The sequence below is a fragment of the Cinclus cinclus genome, chromosome 7, assembly GCF_963662255.1.
Source record: "Cinclus cinclus chromosome 7, bCinCin1.1, whole genome shotgun sequence".
In the NCBI taxonomy this organism is placed as follows: domain Eukaryota; kingdom Metazoa; phylum Chordata; class Aves; order Passeriformes; family Cinclidae; genus Cinclus; species Cinclus cinclus.
The window spans coordinates 29,175,064-29,188,859 of NC_085052.1; the positions used below are offsets into that span (position 1 = coordinate 29,175,064).

The window sequence follows — 13,796 nt, forward strand, 5'->3', positions numbered from 1 at the left end:
CGGCGCGGAACGAGCAGGACCCAGCGCGGAGCCGCCGCCGAGTGCGGCGGGCGCGGAGTGGAGCGGGGCCCGGCGGGGCGCGACGAGCACCTGGCGGTGCCGCGGGGCTCCCCCGGGCCGGGGCGGGCCGGAGCGGCGGGTGTACATAGGGGCTGCGGTGGGAGGATGGATGCATGCAGTGCCGTCGTGGTGAGGTGTCCTTGGTGCCTTGTGTGGTGTAGAGCCCGGTCTCCCGTCTGCATGTGGGGGGTGCCTTACCGATCCGCTCCGACGACAGCGGCGATACCGAGACCGGAAAGTTTTTCCCTCCCTGGTTTTAGTATGGCTGTACATTTCTGCCTATTAATAGTGGGATTTTTTTTTTTTTTTTAGAGACTATATTTTTGTACGCACTGGTTTGGGGTTTTGGTTTTGTTTTTCTTTTTTGGTGATTTATAAGTGTTCCGTTTGTAGTAAGACTTGGGACAGGATGTAAATACTCGGGCTGGGACCGGCGCCCGTGGTCGGCCGGGACCCAGTGCGCCGCAGGTAACACGAATAATGCACAACCACTAACGGGGGCTGGAAGGAGAGGCGGGGGCGGGGTGTCTCTCTGGCCACTCTGTAAATAAACTTTTCGACAATAGGGTAGGTGCTTACAAAATTTATAAAAGACGACAAATAAACCTCTTAATTATGCTAAATTGACATCTTTATTTCCGTAGGTTCCCTGGCCTGACCCAGGGAGGGGGTGTCGCCCGCTCGTCCCCGACCCGCGTCGGGTCCCTGCGGCGGAGGGCTGCGGGGCAGCCGGGCCCGGGTCCGATGGGCGCACCGCACGGCCCCGCAAAGCTTCGGCATGGAAAACCTGCGGCCTCGGCCCCAGCGTACAAACACTCGCTTTTGGGCGCGGGAATTTCCCTCGGAGACGAGAGACGGGATAATATTAACCAGGGAGCGGGGTGGGTTTTTTTTTTTGACTCATTCTGTTTTGTTCCGCGGTTATGATCCGCCCCAGGCAACCTCCGCGAGTGGGCTCCGGAACAGTAAGTACCGCCGCCCCGACGGCCGCCGCTCGGGGGAAGCGGCTCCCGGCGGCGCGGGGCTGCGCGGGCGGCGGCGCGCCCGCGCCCGGGGACTCCGCAGCGGCCCGGGGCGGCGGCGCCCACCCCCGCGGCACAGCCGGAGTGTTTTCGCTGAACCCACGCGGCTGCAATATCGTGCCCTTTTTATTTTTTTTTTTTTCTTTCTTTTTTGTAAACTTATTTTGGTTATTGTTTTTTAAGATGTTATCTCGGCCTCGGCCCACCCTCGGATCCTGCCGTCGGTGCAGGTCCGTCAGCGCCCTGCGGGCTTGCCCCTCTGCCACGCAGATCCCCGGTGCGGCCTGCACTGCAGAAGTGAGCACCACTAACGGCACAGCCCAGCACAGCAGGGCAAGGGGCTTAAGCCCTTTCTTGGTGGTTCCCAGCCTCTGATTGCCCAGGTGTTACATCAAGTCCCAGCAGCACCTGCCTTTTCTGACAGAAATCCCTGCTCCCCACCTTCTGGAACTCGTGCTGGCTTTTGGGACAGCTGATCTTCGGTGGGAGCTGAACTGACACGGTCTGAACCAAGACAGCGTCTGAAGTTGGGCACGGACCAGCCTGTGCAGAAGTCATGCTCACTGCGCTTCCATCCACCTTAGCAGCACAAGTAAGCCTTCATATCCTGGTTTGCAGTTTTGCCACCTGATACCATGTGGTCCTGGCCCACAAGAGACCACAGCCTGCTGCTGGAAGGATGTCATGCAGAAGCTGTGGCCTCCTCACCTGCTGGGCATCCGCAGGTACTGCCACAGCCTTGGATAACCACAGCTTGGTCACAGCCAGAGCATCCTGAGCAAAACTGTTGTCTCAGCTACCCAGACACACAATCCAAGGTTCCTCCTGCACTCTCCAAACTACCCTCTCCAGCCAAGCTACAAAATTAAAACCCAAATCAAAAGCAAAAAATGATATAAACAACACAGAAATCATAAAAGTGGTGAACTAAGGAAACTGCTGGTGACTAGTGCACAGCTACAAGAGCATCTCACAGGGCATAGTATCAATGATCCTACACTCCTGTCTTTACAGTGAGATCCAGCTTCAAAAGCAGCAACAGTGTATGTGCCTGGACTTGCCTGCAGGATCTGTGCTCAGAATCCAGTGCTAAGCATTGCCTCTCAAGGAAAAGCCAGTTTGCACTGTCCAGCAAAAGAAACTAGAGCTCTGTACTGTACTTGACTCAAGGCTATCATATTTGTGAAGGAAAGTAATGACTGGGCAGTGGTGAGATATCCCGTGTTTATTCTATAATTCAGCAGTAACAGTTATTTTGCTGTTGTGGAAACACAATAACCAGACTGCAGAGAGGAGAAACAGCATTACAGACTTAAACCTTCTGCGTACAGGTATCCAAAACATAGCAAGTAAGCTTCAATTAGTGAGTAAAGAAGAAGTTACACAAAGAGGCTTTTTAAAAAATGCATCTCAGGTTTTCTTTGCTATTTTTTCAACTTTAAATACTTTGATACTAACACTTTAATTAAAAAAGAAGTTTTGCCATGGTTAACAGCACTCCGCAGCATAACCATACTGTCTTCTTCAGAAAGATGCTTTAAATACTGTCCCACTCAGTATCCTGATTAGGTTTTACACACAGAGGAAAAAAATTAAAAACTCGGCAGAAAGACCTAAGGGGAGGACAGAGCAAATGGGATAAAAAATACTCACTGTCACAGTTTGTTTTTCCAGTACAGCTGTTTGCATGCACTATGCTATCTTTGTGGACTTCTGAAAAAGGTAACTGCCTTCGTTAGGCTTGGAGAGAGGTAGAAATAGGCTGTAACACAGGGAGGCATTGCCCTATAATTAATGACTACATTCAATCAAGAATTGTTAAACATTAACTAATGCTAAGCTGCAGGGGAATTCCAAGAAAAACAGGTAAGCCTGCAGAAATATCAGACAAGAAATATCAGACAAGACAAGAGCAGCTTTAAGTGCTCTAACAATAAATGAAAATTGCCTGAAATAATTTCTACCAATTTTTCTTTGCAGAAGAATTAATCCATGCATGCGTAATGCTGACTGTATATTACACCCATTCTTTCGCAGGCCAGGAAAAAAAAAGCAGCAATGCCATATCAGAATAATTTAAAAAATTCACACATACAAGCCACTGTACAGGAAAAACAAGTCTGCTTTTTGAAATACACAGAAAAGTAAAGCCAGTTGTGAAATGATTTCTGGAGCAGGTTGGTATATCGCTTAGGAGGTTGCTAAGTTGTGTTTTCTTACTCAAATTCTCACAGCCTGAGTAAGATGGCCAAAGCTGCCCTGGCCTGGGTTTGTGGTATGAAGTGTGCATTAGGATGAACAGGCACAAGACCAGTCCCTGCAGCACAGATGGGGCATTTCACCTGTAGAAAAACTTGCTCCCATGTTAGAAAGATTGCATCCCCTGCTGTGGACAAACTGCATCTCCAGACCACTTCTATTAACAGCAAGGTGAAATTCATGGTGTCTCTTCTACTCTATGTTTATTTAAAAGCCTTATGAAAAAGTAGTCTTTATAAATAGTATAAAGAGGGAAACTGCAAGGTTTCAAAAGCCCAAAGTGTTCACATATAAAAACACAGACCACGCTTTAAAGAGAAGACACCAGATCAAATCCTATCAGTACCTAGGGTATGCACTGCTGAGGGTTTGCAAATACACCGTGTTTCTAGAATAGCTTCCACAAAACTGGATAGCTGTTTTTTTCTCTGATGATGCCCAGTTGCTGCCACCTTCTGCCACTGCTGTTAGAGGTTCCAAGCGAGGTTAATTAGCAGCTGTCTCCTTCTAGCTGAAGGAAGTATGCATAGATGCATTCAGTAATTCTCAGTTGCAGTAGTGATATCTTGTATACAACACCTTAAAGAACTGTTGAAAAGTAACTCCGAATCTGACCGCGTCCATTTGGAGCAGTAATTTCCTTAATTCCAGCCCTGGGGATTGTGATCACTGGCATTTACTGGAGGAGTATGTCCTGGCTCAGGAGTTGTTCTTTTATTAGCAGGGTACAGCTCTTCTTGAGAATTGCCCTGGAGACAGTCCCCAAAGACTGCAGCCAGACCAACCCTCCTTTCCAAACTCCGTGGCTACAGTCCCCTGGTCCTGTGGTGCCAGCTGCCTCTGGCAGTGGGTGCCCCACAGGGAAAAGACGGGGCACCCTGTGACAATTCTTACGGCATTTACTCTCCCTTTAGAGCCTGAACACCACCCCCCCACCCCCCCCCCCCACCATGCGTGGCCCTAACTATTTACACAGGGGAATATTTCCCCGACCCTTCAGCTGAGCAGTTTAACCGCGCTGCTCCCGCACATCGGCCCCAAGGGCATAAACACGTTCTGGCACTTTTATTTCCCCGACTCACGAAGCCCGTGAACAGAGGAAGGCTCTGACCCACGGTACTCCCGCGAAGCTCCAGCCAGCACGGAACACCGCGTCCCAGCGGTGCTGCTGTCCGGCGGGCTCGGAGGGGCGGCCGGGCGGGGGGCGGCGAGCGGCGGATTCCCCTCCCGGCGGGGCGAACGCACATCGTCCCTAGCGGCCGCCGCCCGGCACGGGCCGCCGGCGGCGGCTCACAGGCAGACGCGAGGCCCAGGATAGGGCTCGCCCCCGCACCAGAAGTCGGCCGCCTGCGGGGTCTCCACCAGCCACACCTCCCGCGGCAGCGCGGGCGGCTCCGCGCCCGCCGCGGGCCCCTCCAGCAGCCGGTAGTAGTGGCAGTCCCGGCCGTGCTGGGGGTCGTAGGGCGGCGCTAGGATATCGAGGAAGGCGGCAGGCCCGTCCACGGCGTCGATTTGGTGGAGGTTGTCGGTGTGCGGCGAGAGCAGGCAGGGCGGCGAGGCGGGCGTGTAGTGCTGGCGGGAGCGGAAAAGGGCGCGCAAACACGGCCCGCTGCCAGCGGCGGGGAGCGGCGGGGCAGAGGCGGCCCCGGCGGGCAGCGTGTCCATGCAGGCGATGCGCAGCGTGCCGTACAGCACCTTCAGCATGCCGTTCATGCCCGGGTGGTCGTGCAGCGGGATGCAGGCGCCGCTCCGCAGCAGAAACACGCCCATGCTGAAGCTCTCCGTCTCGCAGATGTGCATGTAGCTGACGGGAGGCACCACGCCGGCCCACGGCGGACCCCCGCCCGCCGCCGCCGCGGCCGAAGGCCCCCGCGGCGCCAAGTGCAAGTCCTCGGCGCGCACCTCGTCCAGCAGCTGCTGCAGGCGGTGCAGGTTCTCCCCGAAGGCTGGGCCCGCCGGGCTGCGGAAGGTGATGCGCGCCTGCCGCGCCACCCGCTGGATCAGGGAGGCCATGTTGTCCCGGGGCATGGCGGCGACGGCCCGGCCCGGCCCGGCCTCGGTGGGCGGGGCCCGGCGCCGCTTCCGCCACCGGCGCCAGGCCCGCCGCGCAGCCGCGCCGCCGCCGGGCATCATGGGGCTCGTAGTCCGGGCTGGGGCCCCGCCGGGGGAGCGCGGAGGGAGGAGGAGGAGGTGGTGGTGGTGGTGGTGGTGGTGGTGGTGGTGGTGAGGGTCGCCCGGGGCCAGCTGGCTCCCAGAGCTTGTGGCGGCTGCCACTGAGCGGCGAGGGGAGACGAGCGTGAGGGCAGAGGGGCCGGCGGGAGCGGCCGCTGCCCCGGGGCCGGAGGGTGCCGCTCTCCCGGGCTCTCTCACAGCTGTCCGGAGGGCAGCAAGTTGTCCCATGGCACGTGTTTCCTCCGCACCGCCGTGGGGAGCTGAGGAGGCGCAGGAGCAACTTGTTACCGGGGCTTGTACCTAAGCCACATAAAACTGAGCGAGCTAGTGCAAGTGCAGTGTCGTATGGGCGTATAACAACTGCCCGTAGACAATTTATCTGTTATCACTGACTGCTTAAGAAAACCACACCGTTTGGGCAAGCTTACCAGATTTGAGCTTTGTGGCACCGCCTCTCTCATTTCAGTATTGGGTCGAGGTCGTGCGGCACGTACTGTCTTTCGTGCATCTACTTTTGGTCACTTTTGAGTGTGATTATGTCTGAATTCGTTATCTTTAACCACAGGTGAACACCGACGAGCGCACAGAGTTCCGGATGCTGATCCTCAGAGAATCCATGTGCAACTGAAAGGATGGATAATCTTTTGGCTCAGCTCCAGCATGTGGTTGTTTTAGGCTAATGTACAAAAAGGCTACTGCATTTATTGTGCCAGGTTTTTTATTTAATTTGTGTATTTGTGGCAAGGATCCTGTTGCCTTCTTTCTAATTGGCGTAACTGTGCGTAGCAGATCATGCCTGAAAATTCTTGATTTTGAAGTCAGAAATTCACCTGTTAGTGCTGGGATTTTTAAAACAAGGTTAGTCTCTGGTCACAGAAATATACAGATTCATTCCACCTTGAGTTCAGTTACTTGCATGGGTGTCCATCGTTTAAGTACCATGGTAGGTCTGGGATCTGAGAAACAGCTGAATGATAATACTTAATCAAATATGACTCCAGGGGCTGCAGCCTGCCAGGTTAAAATAATTCATTTTAATGCCAGGTAAACCAGCGTATTTTCTGGATTAAATGCAAGCTCAAGTCATAAGATATGCATTAAGCTTAAGTAAGATATACATGGCTTTACAGTATTCTATGATACACTGTATCATCGAATGGTTTGTGGTGGAAGGGACCTTAAAGATCATCTGATTCTTGGAACATATCACCGTGGGCAGGGATGCCACCTGCTAGATCAGGTTGCTCAGGACCCCATTAAACTTGTCTTTGAACACTGCCCGGTATGGGGCATCCACAGGATCTCTGGGCAACCTGTTGAAGTATCTCACCACCCTCATGTGAATGATGAATAGTCTACGTGAATCAGAAATGCAAGTGTTGTGACATGTGGTGGCCCACTGGAGGATGAAATACTGATGCTGTAGACAAAAATGTCTTGGATCTCTTTTTCCAAAACTATTTCCTGCCCTCTATAAATAAATTTGGTGCACAGAATGCAAATTCAGATCATGGCACAGCTGCATCTCCCTCCACAGAGAAGGATGTTCATTTGACTTGCTTCTTTCAAGTTCAACCTGAAGCTACAAAGTTTTGCGGTCTTCGGCTGTTTGTTAAGTGCTAAGTGATTTGTTAGGTCTGTCCCGTGCCAGTGCTGGGAGCACAGGGTGAAGTTCAGGTGTGTATTTCTGTACCTGGCAGGAACAGGTCTGCCTGGCAGGTTGCTTAGGATTAGGGGGCATTATCCCGAGTGGAGAGGGAGAGTCTTTAAAGGTCTGTGAGCCTTCCTGTATGGAAATGAACTGCTGAGGACATTCTCATCACTGTTGCTTTTGGTGGCAGCTGGCATTTTGTCAGAAGCCGAGGGATCTGAAGGTTCCACGTTCCGTGTACTCTTCTATTCAGCCCCCTTCACAGGAGTAGTCGATTTAATTGTGAAGATGTGCCCTGGAATTTTTTGGCAGTACTGTTATCAGTGACAATGATAAATTCTTCATTGGCTACCTATTTGTGTCCTGCCCCAACGATTGCCTTTTGCTTGTGAGTGCTAGAATACTTGCTTTTGGACACGCTAGTTCTTTTTCTATGCAGCACAAAAATCTGCTCTTTTGTGGAAACAATTACTTGGTGTTTGTTGTACATTGTGTGCTTGGAGTAATTTGCAGTTGAAGGAAAGATCAGCATGAAAAAGCAGGATTTGAGTCTGAACTCAGCTTGCTCTTGCCTTGCTGAGTGGAGTTAGGTGAGTTACTTGACCCTTTCACTACTTATCACTCTGTAAACCATGAATCATAGGTTCTACATACAAGAATATTTATTAAGATTTTAAGAACATCTTTACATGGAAAGTCCTGGTGCCCTGTTAAACTGGTGATGGGGTTTGTATTTTGTGTAACTGATCATCTTATGTTTTTAACTGCTGTACTGATTACCATTTCTAACAGATACAGACAAAAATATATTAATGTTCCAGTTAAATACTATATTACACTCACATTTTTTCAGTGCAGTAATATTCAAATAAACCCACAAACCAACCTCAAGAGAAAAGCAAATTGTCCATCCAGCTGATAATTAAATTTACATGTTTTTTCTTCTGAAATGCCATTTTCTTAGGAGGCCTCTACTATCTGAGCATATGTGGAAAAAAAAAAATCATTATGTAGATGCTTGGCTAGGCTTTGGGACTGCATTGTGTTGGTCAGTGCAATGACCAAAGTTCAGTTTGGAGGTTTTATGATACAACCAGTGAGTGGGAGGTCAGGTTCAGATTATGGTTTTGGTCTCCTCCTGTGTTTGTTTTGTTTCTCCACACACTGAAAGAGAATGAGAAGTGCCACAGCTCTTTTCTCCTGCCCAACCCCACTACTTTCAGTCTTCTCCCCTTTCTACCTGGACTCCAAACTGTGAACAACTTGTTGCTTTTTTTTTTGTTGCTGTTCCATATTGCACCTCCCTCCAAGTTTGTGAAAAACCCTCGTTAATTTTGCTTTCTTTTAGAGATTGCTCCCCATACCTCCTAATTTCTTTTGAGAAGTTAAAATTTCCTGTAGCCATCAGCTAAAACCATCTGTAGTGGATGAAAAGGGCTGCTGCTTGTGTAGAAACTTAGTGGTGTCGCAATGCCAGAATATTTTACAAGATTCAGAGTTTGGACAGGCAGTACAGAAACCATTCTCTGTTACAATGTTGCCAGCAGCTGCAGATGTGTATTTACATAGGACAAAACCCAAGAATCTGTGTCAAAGAGCATCTTTTTTTGCACTGTTTCTGCCACTGGTTCTTCAAAGGTGTTTTTGTTTTGTTTTGTGTGTTTGTTGTTGTTATTTTGTTGTTGTTGTTTTGTTTTGTTTTATTTTAGTAATTGTCATCAGTGAAGGAGCTAGATCAGAATGTAGCCAAACGTGATTCAGATGAGAACAGGACTTAGAAGACAAACAACATGTCTGTAATGTTTGCTGGCTCTCCAGTAATGGCTTACATAAAAGAAAGTTGGTTATCAATTACTCATCAGAGAATTTATGTATCAGTAGAAACATAGGAAAGTGCTAGATATAACTGCACTGAAATCAAAAGGGGAATTAGGTTCATATATATACCAAACATCAAGCAGATCTATGTAACATTAAGACTCCCACCCACCTTTACCACTTCTTTACTGAGATACATCCTGCATTCCATTAACTGCTGGAGAGAGTTCAGAGGAGGCAACCAAGATGATTAGGGGGATGGAACAACTCTCTTGCAAGGAAAGGCTGAGAGAGTTGGGTTTGTTCAGCCTGGACAATGGATGGCTTAGGGGTGACCTAACTGTGGCTTTCCTGAAGAGGGGCTACAAGAGGGATGGAGATGAACTTTTTACAGAGGCACATAGGGACAGGACAAAGGGGAATGGATTCAGATTGAGAGTAGATATTATGAAAAACATGTTTACTGTGAGTATGTTGAGGCCCTACACAGGTTGCCCTGGAAGGTTGCCCTGAGTGGCTGCCCCATTCCTGGAGGTGTTCAAGGCCAGGCTGAACTGGGCCCTGAACATCCTGGTGTAGTGGAAGGTGTCTCTGCCCATTGCAGGGGAATTGGGACTAGATGTAGATGATCCTTAAGGCCACTCCCTACCCAGGCCATTCTATGGTTCTGTGAACCACATAATTCACCCCTTACTGCACTCTTCATGTGTTGCAGCTCCTCAGTTAAGTGCACTATTTCTATATAAAGCACATCATTAATGAGTTTTATTGACAGTTTGCTACAGAACAGCCTAGAGCAGGAGTTGGAGTGACTCAGAGTAGGAAAGGCTGTGCAACATGCAACTCCCCGTGCATGAATTTGCAGGAATGAGTCTTATTCTGATCATCTGAATTCAGCTCCATCATCTTCATGCTTTCCACTGATGCAAAGATCTGTGCTGATGTCTCAGGTGCTGCCCAGGTTAGGCTGTGGTGATGGGTGCTGTGAGTTAGCCATGGCCATACTCCTGAGCTGTGTGTCTGTCTGGGGCTGACCCTGGGTGTGAGGAGAAGGAAAGCTGCTCCCTTGAAGGGAAAGCCCTGTGTTTCTGTGCATTTTGGCTCTTTCATTATCACTGACCTCAGTGCCATATATTTACTTTCACCTGTTGTGTGGTAGGTGCAGTAAAAGAGCACTTTTGCCCTAGGTGAGGGTGTGATTCCACTCTCTCAGAGCCTGAGAACTGGCAGAAGGTAGCAGTAGGTTGTTCACTAACTCTGGAGTCCCAGAGGGTGCGAGCTGTGGATCTGCCACTGCTTGTGCTGTACTAAGTAGTAGTCACACACCAACTCTGGAACAGCCTTACTAAACTAATCCTGTTTCAGTGGCTTAAAGAGTTACTGCTATGCCACTGAGTCACACTCACTCATAGCCTTCCCTCACTGCCAAAAATGCTTCAGCACAGAGTATCTTGATGCTAAGCCTTTCTTTCTCACAATCATGAGTGAGGACTGAGTATAGCTGTCACACAGGTAAAGCCATAGTAACTTGATTGCCTTTGGTTATACATGTAACACATTATTTTAAGAATCATTTTGCAGCAAGAGAGAGAACTACTTAATTTCTTAATTATTTGGAATCAAGTTTATCTCAGTGGGTATCTATATAGGGCTAATCAGCAATGATGAATTTAAGAAGGAAAGAACAGCCAAAAATACTTTTCTGTTTTGAATAAATAATAGATATATTTTTTTCATGGAAAGACTTAGTGTTCAGCAGCAAAAGAGGTTAATGGTAAAACTTAGTGGGTAAGGTATTTAGTGGGATGGAAATTTCTTTCATTGTTTTCATATATTTGCAACGTTTAGGTTAATTGGTAAATCAAATAAAATTATTCTCTGTCCTACAGGTAAATGGTCTGTGTTAGACTCCATGCCTCTGTGAGGAGGAAGGAAATTTTATTCAGGTGTTGAAACAAGTGAGGTGGACTGAGGGAAGCAGAAGAAAAAGGCCAAGACCTGCAGAACTCTTACAGCCACCCATGCATAGCACTGATCTCTCTTTGAGACAAGAACCAATGTCTGACTACTTCCAAATCAAAGAACATCAATTAGAAATCATTGGCAATTGGTAGAGAAAAATATAGAGGAAAAAGAGAAGGAAGAGATGCTGGAGTGGGTGAAGTGCCAATGAATGAGGTCAGGGGGATGTTCCAGAGAAGCAGCATGAAGAGGTGAGTTGGTGTGGTGCAGGGAATGAGGCAAGGAGGGAGCAGGGAAGTTTGATTCCACGACATACAGCTGCAGATGAACAGCTGTTAAAAGGGACACACAAAGGCCTGTGGAAGGTCAGTGCAGGGTGTAGGCTGGGTTTTGAAGTGTGGATTAAAATTATGTAAAAATTTTAATTTCTTTAAAAATTAAGATAGTAGCGGTGTGTTCTAGGAAAAAGTGACAAGTCACAAGTTTGGAAATGACAAATCTTTGCCAGAGCTGTAAACATGACCTTTGCTGGTTGTGGTTTAATGCTCAGAGCATTTATGTGACCACATGCCCTTTTTAGGGTGGAATAATATACCTGTCAGTAGCATGCCACTTCTGTATAACTTGGGACGATTGAGGAAAAAAACCACAAAGTTAATTGAGGTATAATGGCAAGTTAGTTCAGATACTAAATATCTTGATTTTACTTTTGCATTTCACAGCATGGTAGCAGAAGTGTGGTAGATTTTTCTTGGAAAATTAGATTGAATTCTAGCAGAAAAGTATGCAGAAACTCCACTTTTTCCTGAAAACTAGCTTCCACTATTTCCTATAGCAGGATCAGGGCCTAACAATCCACATATTGTTCTTACTTTTGGTTTTGGAATTTTTTTTTTTTTATCTCTAGGAAAACAAAATTCTCTATATCTCTGGGTTAAAATGTTTGGAAATTAAACTTTGGGGGATCTAGCATGTGATTGCTTTTTTTAGACAGGATTTTCTTCATAGCTGAATTGGACTGAGATATTTTTCCCTCACAAACCAGATGGTTAGTGATTCAGTACTTTTAGCAATAGAAAAATGATTAGTTTTCTTTCCTCAGTAGTTGGTGTGAATGTATTTTCTTTATCTATTTACATATTACATAAACACTTTACCAGTATTTCTGTACGTAGGTTGCAATCCTGATCCTGCAGAGAGCCTTGCACACAGGAGCTGACATGGCTCATATAGAACTCCCTGCATGGAACTCATGACAGTGTCATAACAGTATTTATATCTTTATGTATGTACTTAAATTTACAAGGCTGCATGAGGATGCCAACACAATTTTAAGTCCACAAAACAATTGAGTAACTTGGCACACTTTGCTTTCTTTTTCACCTGATGAAGTCTCTGATCTCTTCTGCTGTGTTCCTGTAGTGGGTTGTAGGTCCTTGTGACTTTTGAGTTATGCTAAAAGCTTTGTCCTTATTACAGAGTCTTAAGTTCTTCCTGGTGTGCAGGGGGAGTGAGGTCCTCATTCATGTAACCTTTTAGACTTGTACTGGTGCTACTCCTTTTGGAAGGGATTGCAATACCAGTGGCAAATACTTGGGAGAACATTAAAAAAATTCACACGAGTGCTTGATTTATCAAGGTTATATGCATCTATATTTATTGGCATATACATAGTGCTAAATAGAACATATGTTTGACCCATATATGCTGTGTCAGCACGTGGGTATTTGAGGCAGAAAGGCTCTGAAGCTGTTACTATACTCTTAGCACTGTATTACAGTATCCAGTCATTCATTCCCTGTACAAGAAGGTGCGAGTAGGGCTGTTCAAGCAGCCTGACCTGATGTCCTTTCCAAGCAGTTAAGAGCTGTTTTGTAAATTTGCTGTGCTTTTGCCCTAGTTTTACCTGGGAATTAAAATGTTGAATGCATAGTCTCATACTGCTGCTTTATTGAGAGGATAATACTCCATTTCAAATACAGTGTCCACGTTCTCTGTTTGCAAATCTGGCTGTACACAGTTGGATCATAATTCTCTGATTCTCTTCTTGGCCCCTGCCTCATGTAGGTATGCTCTGGTTGAGGCACTGGGAAATTGTGCACAGAGGAGCTGGCTGGTCCCTTGCCTTGTTTTCCAGGTTTAGCAGAGTCAAAACACACTTACTAGCATTTTTACTTGAAAAATGTGATAATCTTCTGCTTCCATGTATTCTAATAGGGAAAAAAAGACATGAATTAGCATCAGAGATACTGTACTGTGACACATCAAGTTTTTCCCTTCAATTATTCAGTGGAAGGGTGTCAAAAGGAGGTCCTTGAAACTAGCACTGTTTGTTTGGCATGGGTCAGTAGTCAAGCTGGGGTGATTCAGCATGCCTTGTATTTGTGAAGTAAATTACTTTTCCCTTTATGGAAGGGGAAGCATTTGGAGGAGTTTGCCTCTCAGGCTGTTTGGTCACACAAAGTGGCAGAAAAGTGTGTCTGCGGGGCACATAATCCTGTGGGATGATGCTGCATGGGGTGGTGTGTGGCTCCAGTCTGGGGTACGACTGCCTGATGGGAGGAACAAGAGCTTCTTCAGCCACAGCTCTCTGTGTGTTGCATACCAAGGGTTGTACCTTCTTTGAATCTCATCATGGTCATAAATGGTCGCATTTTGTGTAACTGCAAATTGCTTTATTGCATTACCAGAAAGAAATAGAAGCACAAAGCAGTGGTTATGCAGTTCCAAACGCTGTGTCTGTAGAAGAGCAGAGCAGTGACTCCTAACCCAGCTGTTGTGGGCATGCAGAACAATGTGATTAAGATTTCTGTTCTTTCAGGCTGGCTGTGCATGCTCTTGTGCTCGTTGTA

General features: G+C 47.5%; 1 protein-coding gene across 1 annotated transcript; it reads right to left on the bottom strand.

The window, feature by feature from the left end:
* Positions 1 to 4,371: 4,371 nt before the first annotated feature.
* Positions 4,372 to 5,369, bottom strand: ADO (2-aminoethanethiol dioxygenase). The gene has a single exon (XM_062496549.1). The coding sequence runs from the start codon at positions 5,367 to 5,369 to the stop codon at positions 4,632 to 4,634; it is 738 nt and encodes a 245-aa protein (XP_062352533.1). The 3' UTR covers positions 4,372 to 4,631.
* Positions 5,370 to 13,796: the final 8,427 nt, after the last annotated feature.